The following is a 12,843-nucleotide window of genomic DNA, read 5'->3' as shown; positions in this document are numbered from 1 at the left end:
AGCTCTCTTTCTTCCGCTTATGGTGGAAACATCACTTCCTATCATATCCATCCTATATTAACTCTCAAAGATGGACAGGCTGCCCAGAGGAGCAGAAAGAGACCCCTCCCCACGGGCTCAGATTAATGGCTTGAACTCAAATGGGTAACCAGACCTCTGAGCCCAGACTTCCTATGCAGACAAGGTCTCACTGTGGCCAGCAATTGTGTTGCAGCATCCCGCACTCACTACAGCTTCTGGATCAGACACGGGGGAAGCTCCACATAGAGCGCATGGCAGTAACTCAGTCCTGAAGTACTCAGTGCATGAACCACCGTGGCAAGGCTTCCCTGGTCCAGGAATGGCTGTTGGGCCAATCGTGGCTGGTCAAAGGACACCTGAACGCAAAAGGTTTAAGATTCGGTAGAGGAGATGAGTTGCAGACCCCATGTGTCCCCGTTCAGCTGAACTCTCTCAGACGCCCACCTGGGATCTCCCCACTCGGCATCCTTTCCCAGGACACTCCATTCCATTCCTCTTCCCACCCACTTTTCCATTTCTTCCCCAGCAGCGACTCAGCCTTCCTGGGCCGCTGGGCTTTGGGCTGGTTATAGTCTCCCCAGGGGAAATATTTTTCCCTGAAAGGAGGTGGGATGTATACATGTTGTGCTTCTTCAAACCTGGGGGTTCCTGCTACCCACCCAAATCTGCTAATATTTCTGCTGTTAGCTAGATAAGGATCGGCATTCAGAGAACAAGCTTGCTCTCTCTCTCTGTGTACAATCCCTTCTGCTTTCTGTCTTATTCAATAATATACTGTAATTTCAAAACATACCACAGATTGCTCAAATAGACCACAGCTTCCTCCTTTTTGGCTTTGCTAATCTGCAGCCACTTTTGTTAAAATAGATATTGTTAAGTAAAATGATATGCTGTTTCTGTGACTGACCCATTCTGTGACTGGCCCATTAAAAGAATGGGCGCGTTCCTTTCTTGTACTGCAGGCCGATATGGGAACAGGATGTGCAATTTATGAAATTTATGACTACTTGCTTGCTTGGAAATGAGACCCTCCAAGTGTCCTTATTTTCCAGAGACATTCCTGGTTTAGAGAAGCCATCCCAGTTTCTGATTTGATCCCAGAATGTTCCGCTTTTCCATAGGATGTCCCCATTTTCACTGGAGAAATGTTGGCGGGTAGGGAGTTATCCGACCCCCGAGTCGTCTGAGGGCAATCCTGTATAGGGAAGGGTGTTTTTTAATGTTTAATGTTTTATTATGTTTTTATATTTGACGGAAGCTGCCCAGAGTGGCTGGGGCAACCCAGTAAGATGTGGGGTATAAACAGTAAAATTATCATTATGGAATGGGATGTCCCTATTTTTATCGGAGAAATGTTGGAGGTTATGGGAAATGTCAGGAGAAACTCATTTGGCGTGTGCCTGTTACCTGCTGACTTTCAAAGGGAGAGCAGCTTGATCTCTTTTGCCCTGCCAACCATTCCCTTCTGCAGCCGGAAACTGTGCTGCCCCCAAAATGGACCAATCTTCTGCAAAACGCAGTCTCTGTTCCCATTTCACTAGAAGACTATTGCAAACTTTGCCATGATTCAGTAACTGCAGTTCCTCCCACCACTGCCAGATGTCATTGCAGCACCGATCCTAGAGGGGATCAGCTGTCACCTTCTGCAAACTGGTTTTCATTTGAAAAGTTCCCCTTCCAGTCTCCCAGATTGCCATTGGGGTCCTGTCAGGATCACACACACACACACACACACACACACACACACACACAAACACACACTCTCCCCTGCTGCGTGATGCTTGCCTTGTGAGGGGGAATACCAGAAGAGAGGCAATGTGTGTGTGGGGGGGCATGGAAATGTGCTCCAGTTCATATTTAAAGGTGAACCAACCTAATTCACACTGTCTTGAAGAGCGCGAAAAACAAAAGACAGCCATCTTTGGAATTCTCACTTCTTTGGGTTTTGTAAGCCAGTCCTCTAGCCAAATAATGTGTGTAAAAATGCACGAGAGGGCAAATAGTGCATATAAAAGTTTATACAGTGATAATTTGGTTCCCAAATGCCTTGGTTCCCAAACACCAAAACCCCGGAAGTGTTCCGGTTTTTGAACGTTTTTTGGAAGCCGAACGTCCGACGCAGCTGTTGGCTTTGTTTCTGGGGCACCTGCACTAACCAGAAGCCATGTCTTGGTTTTTGAACATTTCAGAAGTCAAATGGACTTCCAGAACAGATAAAGTTCGAGAACCAAGGTACCACTGTATTTGGCACTTTTTGCTATTTATTTTGCGTTTTTGTTTTTGAGGCTTTTTCAGTTAGTTTTTGTGACTGTGTGGAACCCAGTTCAACTACTGATTGATTGATTGATTCATTGTGTGACTGCGGAAATGGATAAAAGTCCCCCCCATCCAATGACTATCATCAGTGCAGGTAAGAATTTTTAAAATTTTCTTTATTATCTACAATACTGTCTTATTCATTTTAATAGTACAATGCATTGATTATTGATTTCATTTTATGGATCAATGATCTCATTAGATAGTAAAATTCATGTTAAATTGCTGTTTTGGGGGTTGTTTTTAAAAGTCTGGAATGGATTAATCTTTTTGCATTACTTTCTATGGGAAAGCACATCTTGATTTTGGAACGCTTTGGTTTTGGAACGGATTTCCGGAACGGATTAAGTTTGAGAACCAAGGTACCACTGTATTGTCAAAAATGGAATAGAGAAATGCATTATTTTAGGAGAAATTGCTTTGCAAGCTTGTGCGTGTTAGACAAACTTTCATATAAATCTATGTATGTTAGGAGTAAATTGAACTAAGATGGGGTGAATTTTCAGCAGGACATGAAACAAATATATACTCACAAATTGATGTGGAAATGTGGAGGACTGGACTTAAGAATCGAAAAATGAGAAATGAAGATAAAATTTGCCCACCCCTAACCCCAACCTAAGCTATGGAATACGGTACATCCCTAGTGGGGTGTCATGTATTTATTTATTCTTATTTAGCAAGATACGCACACACACATATATAATTTATAATACTGATGAAAACAGACTTTAAAAACATTAAACATATCTGAATTATCAAGATATATCTACAAACCAATAGCTTTTTAAAAGCAATGTACCCAATGAAATTCCATGTCTCTGTAGGCTTGCCTGTGGGAAGGAAGTTTAAGCAACGTTTAAAAGAAGCCTGCCCAATGAAGGAGGGAGATCATGTGGCCCTTGCGCAGGGCCGTTTTAAGCATATCCGGCGCCGTGGTGCAAAGATCCCGCCCCTTCCCCAGAGCTGACACCCCTTCCCAAGCCTCTGCAGGGATCGCTCTCCTCCCGAGGAGGCTTGGGAAGGAAGCTGCACGCCCACCAGCCCTATGGTTGAGGGGGCACAGCTGGCGTGCGTGCAGGGAAAGGGGAGGCAAAGCCATGCAGCTCCCCCACTTGCTGGGGCGCCCCTGAGAGGCCGGTGCCCTGGCGCAATGAGCCACTAAGCCCAATGGGAAAGACAGCTCTGTACTTGTGAAAAGTCCCAGTTCCGGAGATGGGAGTCAGGCAGGCCAATCCATCAAGCAAACTGATCCCAAGCTATTGAGGGCTTTGTATACTAATAGTCGCCCCTCTAATGTGGCTGAGTAACAAACCAGAAGTGTAGACTGAAATGCTCTTTGATGGTGTTGAGGGGAAGGATGTAGAGAAGCAAGCCTCTCCCTCTTCCTGTTACTGGAGGAATCTCTGTGAAAAACAAGACCTATCATTGGGTATGTTTTTGCTAGAATGAACTTAGTTGAACATTGAGGAAAGGAGCTTCCCCCGCCTCCTCTCCGCCCATGAAACCTCAAATCCGCCTGTTTCCTGTTTCTGTGAGAAAAAACACATAAAGCTGCAAGTAAGTTTCAAATGGAAGCGAGCGTGCAGATAGAGACATCCGCTCTGCCTGCACCTAACTTGCTTCACCGCAAAAACGAACGGTCCTCTCGTTCTCTAGGCGTGGACAATGAAGTCCCCTCTCCACAGAGTCCTGGTGTTGCATCTGATGGGAATCTTCACAGGAGACAATCAGGTATGAAAAGGCACCTTGGAGGGTGGAGGAGGGGGCAAAGGTGGGCTTCAGTCCAGAATTCAATCTTAAATCTGGAGTTTAAAACTTTCAAAAATAGAGTAGAAACAGATTAAAGGACACTCCTTTTTTGGAGGTTTTATAGCAGAGGGTGGATGGCCATCTGTCAGGCATGCTGCGTAACTTGACCTGTGATAGGAGCCTCCATCGCAAAGTCTCACCTTCCCAGCCTCTTCGCATGCTAAGCTGCTTACCCATCTTGTTCTTTTCTGCTTGAGGTCTCCCCTAACTGCAGCCCAAGACAAGACCGTTTTTTAGGCAACGAGCTAAGACTTGACATGGCCCTGGATTCCTTCGATGACCAATACGTGCGCTGTGAGATGGAGAAGGAGATTGCACGGCTAAACCAAACCGAGTTCCTCAAAAATAAAATTTATGCCAAAGCCTGGGGAGAAGCAGTCCGCTTGATGTATTATAGTAACTGGTCCAGAAACCTCAAGCCAGAGTACGCTGCAGCAATCATGGCTTATACCCTTGAAGAACCCAAGTTGTATCCTGATTTCAACGCAGCTGTAAGAAAAGCTGGGAAATCCAAGGAATATTACCTGAATAATTTCAACTTCAAGGCCTTCCACTTTCTCCTGACCAGAGCCCTTCAGGACCTGAGGACCTCCAACACCCCCAGCCCCCCCTGCTACGAGGTGTTTCGAGGGGTCAGAAATATCCACTTCAGCGCTACTGTTAAGGATACGATCCGTTTCGGGCAATTCACGTCCTCATCACGGCAAGAGGGGATTGCCCATGGTTTCGCTGCAGATCCTGAATCGAGAGTTGGACAGCCTGTGGCCAAAACCATCTTTGAGATTAACACTTGTCATGGGGTTCTCATCAGAGAATTTTCTCCCTTCCCCAACGAGGACGAGGTTCTGATCCCACCTTATGAGCAGTTCAGGGTTGTAAGTTCCAGAAAGGATGTGGATGGTACAACCCGCATACAGCTCCACTCTGCTGGGAAATTCAGCAAATACAACTGTGCTTATGCAAGTGGTAAGAACCCAAGGAATTACTCCTGGGATCAGAGAATAGCCAAGTTTCTTTCTTTCTTTCCTTCCTTCCTTCCTTCCTTCCTTCCTTCCTTCCTTCCTTCCAAGAATGGAAGAGGGATAACTGTCATTAGTCATAGAGTAGACCTATTGATATCAGTAGATTTAAGTCAATTTATTTCATTGCTCCCACTCTGGATATGTCTAATGTTGGATGTCAACCCCTAATATAATGAAGTAAAAGCAGCATCAAATAGCAGAGTTAAAATTATAGTTACAAAGCAGAGGCAAAGAAAGCAAAAGAAAGCTAATGGTACCCTATATCTGGGATGGGGACCCTCAGGCCCAGGAGCTGAAGGAAGATGCCTCAGGACTCTCCCTTGGCCACAGCCCTTTGCCTCCTGGGCTCCACTCCTCACTGGCTCAGCTCTGCAGCCTCCTCACACACTTTTCGCGGTGTGGAATGTGCTCATGGGGTGCAATAATGCCGAGAGAGAGACGGGGGTGGGGGGTGGATGACCCCTTTTGGAGAATGAAGGATAATAATACATGAACGACTAATGTTGTGGTTCTTGTTTCAGGTGGGAGCTATGAGAACAATGCTGTGTCACCAAACTTTTCTGTCCTTGTTTGGATGCTGATCTCCTGGGCATTTTCTGCAACATTCTGCATCTGAGGAAGAGGAAAAGAGTGGCTTCAGCATCCCTTACATCCAGAACCACCTGAGCTTGATTACTTTATGAGAATATATGCTGCTGTGGGGGGAGGGAATAAGAATTTGTCAATAGGTAGAATAGGCAAAAAAAAAATGTACCGGTAGTTCATTTTTTAAAAAAAGTTTACCCTTGTTACTGCCTTTCCCTCAAGCAGACAGAGGTGGCACACAAGGTTTTTCTCATTTTGATCAGCAAAGCAACATTGCGCTCTAGGATTGAGAGGCAATGACCTCTGCAAATCAGCTGCGTTGAATGATTCCTGCCTAATCCTGAAGACATACCTCTTTACCTTTGCTTTGCTTTGCTAATGCAAACAGTTTCCTATTGCTTCCATACAATGCTTCTAGTAGTTGTATTGCAAACATTTCCATATAAGGTATTGTTAGCACTGCATGAGCTTTGGCATGCTCTGCGAGATCTCACACAATTTTGGGCGAGATCTCTTTGCCAAAGGGCAGAATGTTGTCTGAGATGGCGCTGCCCCTCTATTGGCACCACTTCTCCAGCGCAAAGGCGACAGGTAGGGCTGGGCGATAACTAGTTTTCAATATTGTGATATGAACATCGCAATATATTAATATATCGTGATATCTGAAAGATGGAACTACGCAGAGGTGAACAGGACAATTTCCTGGCAACTCCTACTATTTAAGAGTCTAAAACTGACAAATGATGATATTATCAGTTGTCTCATGGTCACTTTCTGCAGCAGGCGAGCCAAAATGCACCCAAATGAGACTTTGGGTTTGGGGTTTGGCGGTAATCAGAACAATCCAAAGTACAGCAGGCCACTGCCATTACTGCCACCACTTTTCTTTTATGAAAATGCTTTAATTTATATTTTAATTCAGTTGTGCTATCTTTCTTCTTCTACAATGGTGCTAACTTGAATAACATATTTGGGCATCCAGGTAACCCCCGCCCCACCTAATTGACCACACGACATTTGAATGGCAGTGCCCATAAACTTGCCCCCCCTAAAATATTTTATTGGGGGGGGGGCGAAGAGACCTCAGCCCCTAGGACTTGGCTCCTAGGTTCTTGCATGTTATTCAAGTGATTTATTTTATTTATATATATAAAACTAGTCAATCAATAAATAAGAAATGCATGAAAAAAGAAGACGTCCATCAGGATAGATTGGATTAAGGCACAGAGCGCCATTCCGGCGATCAGCTGCCTAGCTAACACGCCAAAATCGCCCTCCCCACAACCTCCCCTCACTCCGATTTATTCACGTGAGAGTCGCGCTGCACTCTGGACCCCAAATATGGGAGCGGAGCAACCTCTATGGGCTTCCTCGGGAGCAGCGTCCCCGGAATCTTACCCCCGAAGTTTTGGAGCCCAAAAAAGAAACGAAGGAGAAAGTGAGCGACACACAGGTCTTTTCGGGGCCGCGGGAGGCAGACGCAAACGCGCGGCGCAACAGCGAGGGCACTTTGGTTTCGTTTCCATCCACCCGGACGGAGCTTTTGCGCACCAGCTGGGCGGGCGGGGAGGGGCGGAGGGGGGCTCGGCAGCGGCTCTCCAGGCCCCACCATCCCCGCTTTGTCTCCCGGTCCTCGCGCATCACGCGGGGAGACTCGCGCAAGAGGACAGCGCGGGCTGGGCGTGAGGAGTCCTGCTGCCCTGGGCAGGCTTCGTGCTAGGAGGAGGGACCTCGGACGGATGGACTTGGCATCGCCCATGGGCCCTGATCCCCTTCCCTCTTGCAAGCTGAACGGGGACAGCGCAAGGCGCTCCCCACGCCCGGTCTCCCCGGGTCTCACCTCCGGCCAAGGAATCAGGAGGGAGATGCGCGCCACGGCAGCGCGCTCAGCTGAGCTTCCAGGAACCCGCCGCTCTCCCCGCCCTCCTGAAGGGCGTCTGGGAACAAAAGGAGGCGCGATCGTGGGATGCTGAGCTCCGCGTCCATCCACCTTCAAGGCTGAGAGATTCTGGCACAGTGCCGGATCGAGGTATAAGCTCAACAAGCCAGAGCCCAAAAAATTAAAGGGAAAAAAAACCCTGGATGCACATTTCCGAAATATAAGATAAAAAACAAATCAAATAAAACCTACATCCAGCAACATCATTTTGTGTTGTGCAGGCTCCTATGATGTAAGTCTTGGGCCTCGCCTGCTCCCTCAAATATCCCTGGTTTGCTCCTTTCTATATGTAGGGTGCCTACATCCTGCTATTTATAATTATTAGTAGTTTGGATCATATATTTACACCTATTATTTCATGTTTTAGCAAGTTTCTAGAGACTAGATGATGAGTCTCTGTAAATTGTGTTTCTAAAGGAACTTTTGTTATTGCCAAATGCCAATGTGTTTGCATTATTTTGTTATGAATAAAAAATCATTTTAAGTTAGAGCTTAATAATTATTTCACTATTAATATACTACTTCTTTTTTAAAAAATATTTTTTATTCATTTTCCAATACAAAATTATACAATCAAAACATATTTTCTTTTTATCACCAGTTTCTCCTTTTTGACTTCCTTCAGCTTTTCTGATAGTCCCCCATTTTACTCACTTCTTTCACATTTCTTCCATTAATAATGCACAACAATATTATTTTGCTTTTACCTTCTTTTTAAACAATAGTTCTAATTAATATTATCACAAAACTTCCTTAAATCCTACAAACGTTATCTATTAATATACTTCTTAATTGTATTTCACTATTAATATATTTCTTAATTGTGTTGTTTAGTCCTTTAGTTGTGTCCGACTCTTCGTGACCCCCTGGACCAGAGCACGCCAGGCCCTCCTGTCATCCACTGCCTCCCGCAGTTTGGTCAGACTCATGTTTGTAGCTTCGAGAACACTGTCCAACCATCTCGTCCTCTGTCGTCCCCTTCTCCTTGTTCCCTCCATCTTTCCCAACATCAAGGTCTTTTCCAGGGAGTCTTCTCTTCTCTTGAGGTGGCCAAAGTCTTGGAGCCTCAGCTTCACGATCTGTCCTTCCAGTGAGCACTCAGGGCTGATTTTCTTAAGGATGGATACGTTTGATCTTCTTGCAGTCCATGGGACTCTCAAGAGTCTCCTCCAGCACCAGAATTCAAAAGCGTCAATTCTTCGGCAATCAGCCTTCTTGATACTTCACTGTAAATATACTTCTTAATTGTATTTCAGTTCAACAATTAGTTTGAAAAACCCCCACGTATTTTGTTATGTGCAAATGGCTTTAGATACCTATGAGGTCCATCAATGACCATATAGCATATATTCAACACAAAAAACAGTGACCATTTGTTGTTTACAAAGGACAGCTGGACATAGAAAGGGTCCCATTACCTTCTGTAGCTGAGGGCCTCATCAAACCTAAACCCAGCCCTGTTCTGGCACATGCAAAATGCATTGTGGGTGGGCAGCTCGTGCCTGGAAAGGGGCCGTTTCCCCAGCCCCCCCCCAAAGTGAGCCTGAAAGATCCGACTTCTGGAGGAGAAATGCCCCTGCGAGGTGTGGAGTATGGGCTTGTCTCTGACGCCCTGTTGTCACGCAACTCGCACTTTCCTGCAGGCAAGTCAGACCAAATGTGTTATGTACTGAAGTTCTCACCCTGGGCCAGCAGGGGGATACTGTAGATAGTTTTCATTCAGGTCCACATATGCAAATAAGGGATTGAAAGTGACATTCAGTGATTGGATAGTTACAGAAAGTTGCTACAGTTGCGTTGTCCTGGAGCTCTATATAAGCAGGCTGGCTGAACCCTTCAGTTCTGTTTTGGCCTGTGAATAAACAAGAACTGTTTGAAGAATCGCTGTGTCATCTGATATGTTCAACCACAACTTAACAGCAGCTTCTTCCTTTTTTGGCTTTGCTAATCTGCAGTCACTTTTGTTAAAATAGATATTGTTAAGTAAAATGATGTGCTGTTTCTGTGACTGACATGCATTAAAATAATAGGTGTGTTCCTTGTACTGCAGGCCGATACGGGAACAGGATGTGCAATTTATGAAATTTATGACTTGCTTGCTTGGAAATCAGACCCTCCAAGTGTCCTTATTTTCCAGGGACATCCCTGATTTACAGAAGCCATTCCAGTTTCTGATTTTATCCCAGAATGTCTCAGTTTTCCTTTGGACGTCCCTATTTTTATCGGAGAAATGTTGGAGGTTATGGGAAATGTCAGGAGACACTCATTTGGCGTGTGCCTGTTACCTGTTGACTTTCAAAGTGAGAGCAGCTTGATCTCTTTTGCCCTGCCAACCATTCCCTTCTGCAACTGGAGATTGTTCTGCCCCCAAAATGGACCAAGCTTCTGCAAAACACAGTCTCTGTTTCCATTTCACTAGAAGACTATTGCAAACTTTGCCATGGATCCAGATTCAATAACTGCAGTTCCTCCCGCCACTGCAGATGTCATTGCAGCACCAATCCTAGAGGGGATCAGCTGTCACCTTCTGCAAACTGGTTTTCATTTGAAAAGTCCCCCTTCCACTCTCCCAGATTGCCATTGGGGTCCTGTCAGGATCACACACACACACACACACACACACACACACACTCCCCTGCTGCGTGATGCTTGCCTTATGAGGGGGAATACCAGAAGAGAGGCAATGTGTGTGGGGAAACAGGCACACAGCAAATTCCTCCCCTTCCATTTCGGGGCATGCATATAGACAATGGGGAGATTCCATTATTGCAGGTATGATTGTCAATAGAGATCCCGGGGTGTTAGCTAAATCTAGTCGATGAATCTGGAGTACACCCACAGGAGACAGACTTGATCATGACAGGGAAAATATCACATATTACCAATTCTAGTTTAGCAGAAAACAACAACAACAACAATTTATTATTTCTACCAAAGCCACTCTAGGCGGCTTCCAACAGAATATTAAAATACAATAATCTATTAAACATTAAAAACTTCCCTAAAAGCCCCAAAATGTCTGCATTTATGAACCAGAATACATTTGCAATCGGATTTAGAATAATCTGAATAAATGGTTGAAACTGAGATATTTGGCTAAGTCATGGCTGTGGAGCCATTTCCCAACCATCCTAGTCAGTGTGGTGCAGTGGTTAGAGTGTTGGACTAGGACTTGAGAGAGCTCTGCCTGAGGCAGCCGTTGCCAGTCAGAATCCTGGGAAAGATGACCCCCAGGACTTCTCTGGAGTAAGGCAAGTTCATAGGCAGACTCTTCCACAGAAGCTTGCCTGGTGCTACCATCAGTTTGGCCACCTGACAGTTCTGGATCGCAGTGAGGGGCCCGACCTGATCTGGGGCTGTCTCGACCCAATTTGACCCCAGCCCAGATCCCTCTGAACTGGCTCAGGATTTGGGCTGATGGCTGGCTGGTGAAGGACCCTGTGTGAGAGGCAGGGAAGTAAGGATCTTCCAAGGTGGGAAGCTGGGAGAAGAAAGAGAAGCTCCCAGGTGAGAGTTGGGAGGCTCCACCCCCTCTTGTGTGAGATAAGAGTTAAGATCCACCTGTCAGAGAGGACTTTGCACCTTTCCTACTCTTCTTCTTTAGATCAGTTTGCTTTTCAATGAAATGTAATATGAAAAGTCTGAATAAAACCTTAATTATAAAAAACTGGGGAAAGGATTTGGGCTTCAGCTGAATGTGGTGCCCAGCTCTGCTACCCAGCATGTCCTCCTGGCCCTACTAAAATCTCGTGCTGCCTCAGGTGTGGCGGAGACACTCTCTCAGCAGTCAGGCTGGGTTAATGTCCAACTGCTGGTCCAACCTCTGTATGAGGAACGGATGCCATCTTGTAATTCGCCTCAGGTAGCAAAATGTCTTGCACCGGCCCTGCTCAGGAGACACTGATGAGACCCTTCTTAAAGAACAGAGTAGCTTTTATTTAGAGGCTGTTTCACGGCACAGCTGCAGGAAGCAGGCAAGGAGCAGTAAAACATGACTCCCCAAACATGGGAGAAATCGATGGGCAGTTGTGGTTACAGCGTGCAGGGTTCAAAATGCAAAGTGCACAAGACATCTCCGGCAGTCAAGTTTCTCAGCAGTCTTCCAGTGCAGGGAAGGAGGCAGGATCTGGTCTGACCTTGTTGTCAGCCAGCAGAGGTGATCTAGTCATGCCCTAGTTCTGGTGAATATGGCTTCTAGGCATGGATCCTTCAGACTGGATTTCTGATTCAGCTCCAGGAATTCCTTGGTAGGGAGCCTCTTTGGCACTGCTGGTACAAAGAGCAATAGAATATTCTCCCCCAAAATGTGGATAAATCCAGGGTTAAGTGTTTTCAAAAAGAGATTATATCCTACTGGATCTTCAAAAAGACATCTAGATGGCTAGCAATAAGAAAATGAAAGAAAAAATATTTTTCTTCACACACACAGAGATTCCAGTCAGTCGCCAGTTGAAAATATACTCTGGAAACCAAGCCTTATGAGGAACGGTTGAGGGAGCTGGGTATGTTTAGCCTGGAGAAGAGGAGACTAAGAGGAGACAGGAGAAACATCTTCATATCTGAAGGGCTCCAGAGGGTAGGAACCAGACCCATGGATTCGAAGTTACCAGAAAGGAGCTCTGACTAAATATTAGGAAGAACTTTCCAATGGTAAGAGTAGTTTGACTGTGGAAGAGACTGCCTCTGAAGGTTGTGGACTCTCCTTTATTGAAGGTTTTTAAGCAAAGGTTGGGTGGCCATCTGTCATGGATGCTTTAGTTGAGTTCCTGCATTGCAGGCATTGGACTAGATGACCCTCAGGGTCTCTTCCAACTCTACAATTCTAAGATTCTATGGATAAGGAAGAATGGGAGAGAGATCAATCAGGCAGGTCAAAAGCTTGCTAGGACAAAGGGGCCATAAGCAGCTCCTGTCAAGAGCATTCCTGCAACACCCCAAGTTTCCAATCACGTTCCAAAGACTGCTAGGGCAGGCAGATTTATGGGCACATTCTTATGCTGGGGTGGTTAGAAGCAGGCCCCATTCACTTTCCCTATTATTATTATTGGCAGTCATCGGAGGTAATACAAATCCCTGGCGAGAACAGCATTTCACCCAACACCAATTAGACAATAAGCTGGTAGGAACTATGACTGGGAAGCATTTTGT

The 12,843-nt window shown here is 45.7% G+C and overlaps 1 protein-coding gene across 1 annotated transcript; it reads left to right on the top strand.

The window, feature by feature from the left end:
• The first annotated feature begins 3,344 nt into the window (after positions 1–3,344).
• On the top strand, positions 3,345–6,951 carry LOC308459125 (erythroblast NAD(P)(+)--arginine ADP-ribosyltransferase-like). Its single transcript, XM_080974265.1, has 3 exons — positions 3,345–4,071; positions 4,347–5,115; positions 5,693–6,951. The coding sequence occupies exons 1-3, from the start codon at positions 4,006–4,008 to the stop codon at positions 5,785–5,787; spliced, it is 930 nt and encodes a 309-aa protein (XP_080830391.1). The 5' UTR covers positions 3,345–4,005; the 3' UTR covers positions 5,788–6,951.
• Positions 6,952–12,843: the final 5,892 nt, after the last annotated feature.

The sequence above is a fragment of the Podarcis pityusensis genome (genome assembly GCF_964106645.2).
Source record: "Podarcis pityusensis genome assembly, chromosome: 12".
Taxonomy (NCBI): Eukaryota; Metazoa; Chordata; class Lepidosauria; order Squamata; family Lacertidae; genus Podarcis; species Podarcis pityusensis.
This window is presented reverse-complemented; position numbering and strand designations above follow the sequence as displayed.

Excerpts from the sequence above, each read along its gene's own strand:
- LOC308459125 (XM_080974265.1), top strand. The coding sequence starts at position 4,006 with ATGAAGTCCCCTCTCCACAGAGTCCTGGTGTTGCATCTGATGGGAATC. Across the intron at positions 4,072-4,346 it reads TCTTCACAGGAGACAATCAG|GTCTCCCCTAACTGCAGCCC; the intron begins GTATGAAAAGGC and ends TTTCTGCTTGAG. Across the intron at positions 5,116-5,692 it reads CAACTGTGCTTATGCAAGTG|GTGGGAGCTATGAGAACAAT; the intron begins GTAAGAACCCAA and ends TTCTTGTTTCAG.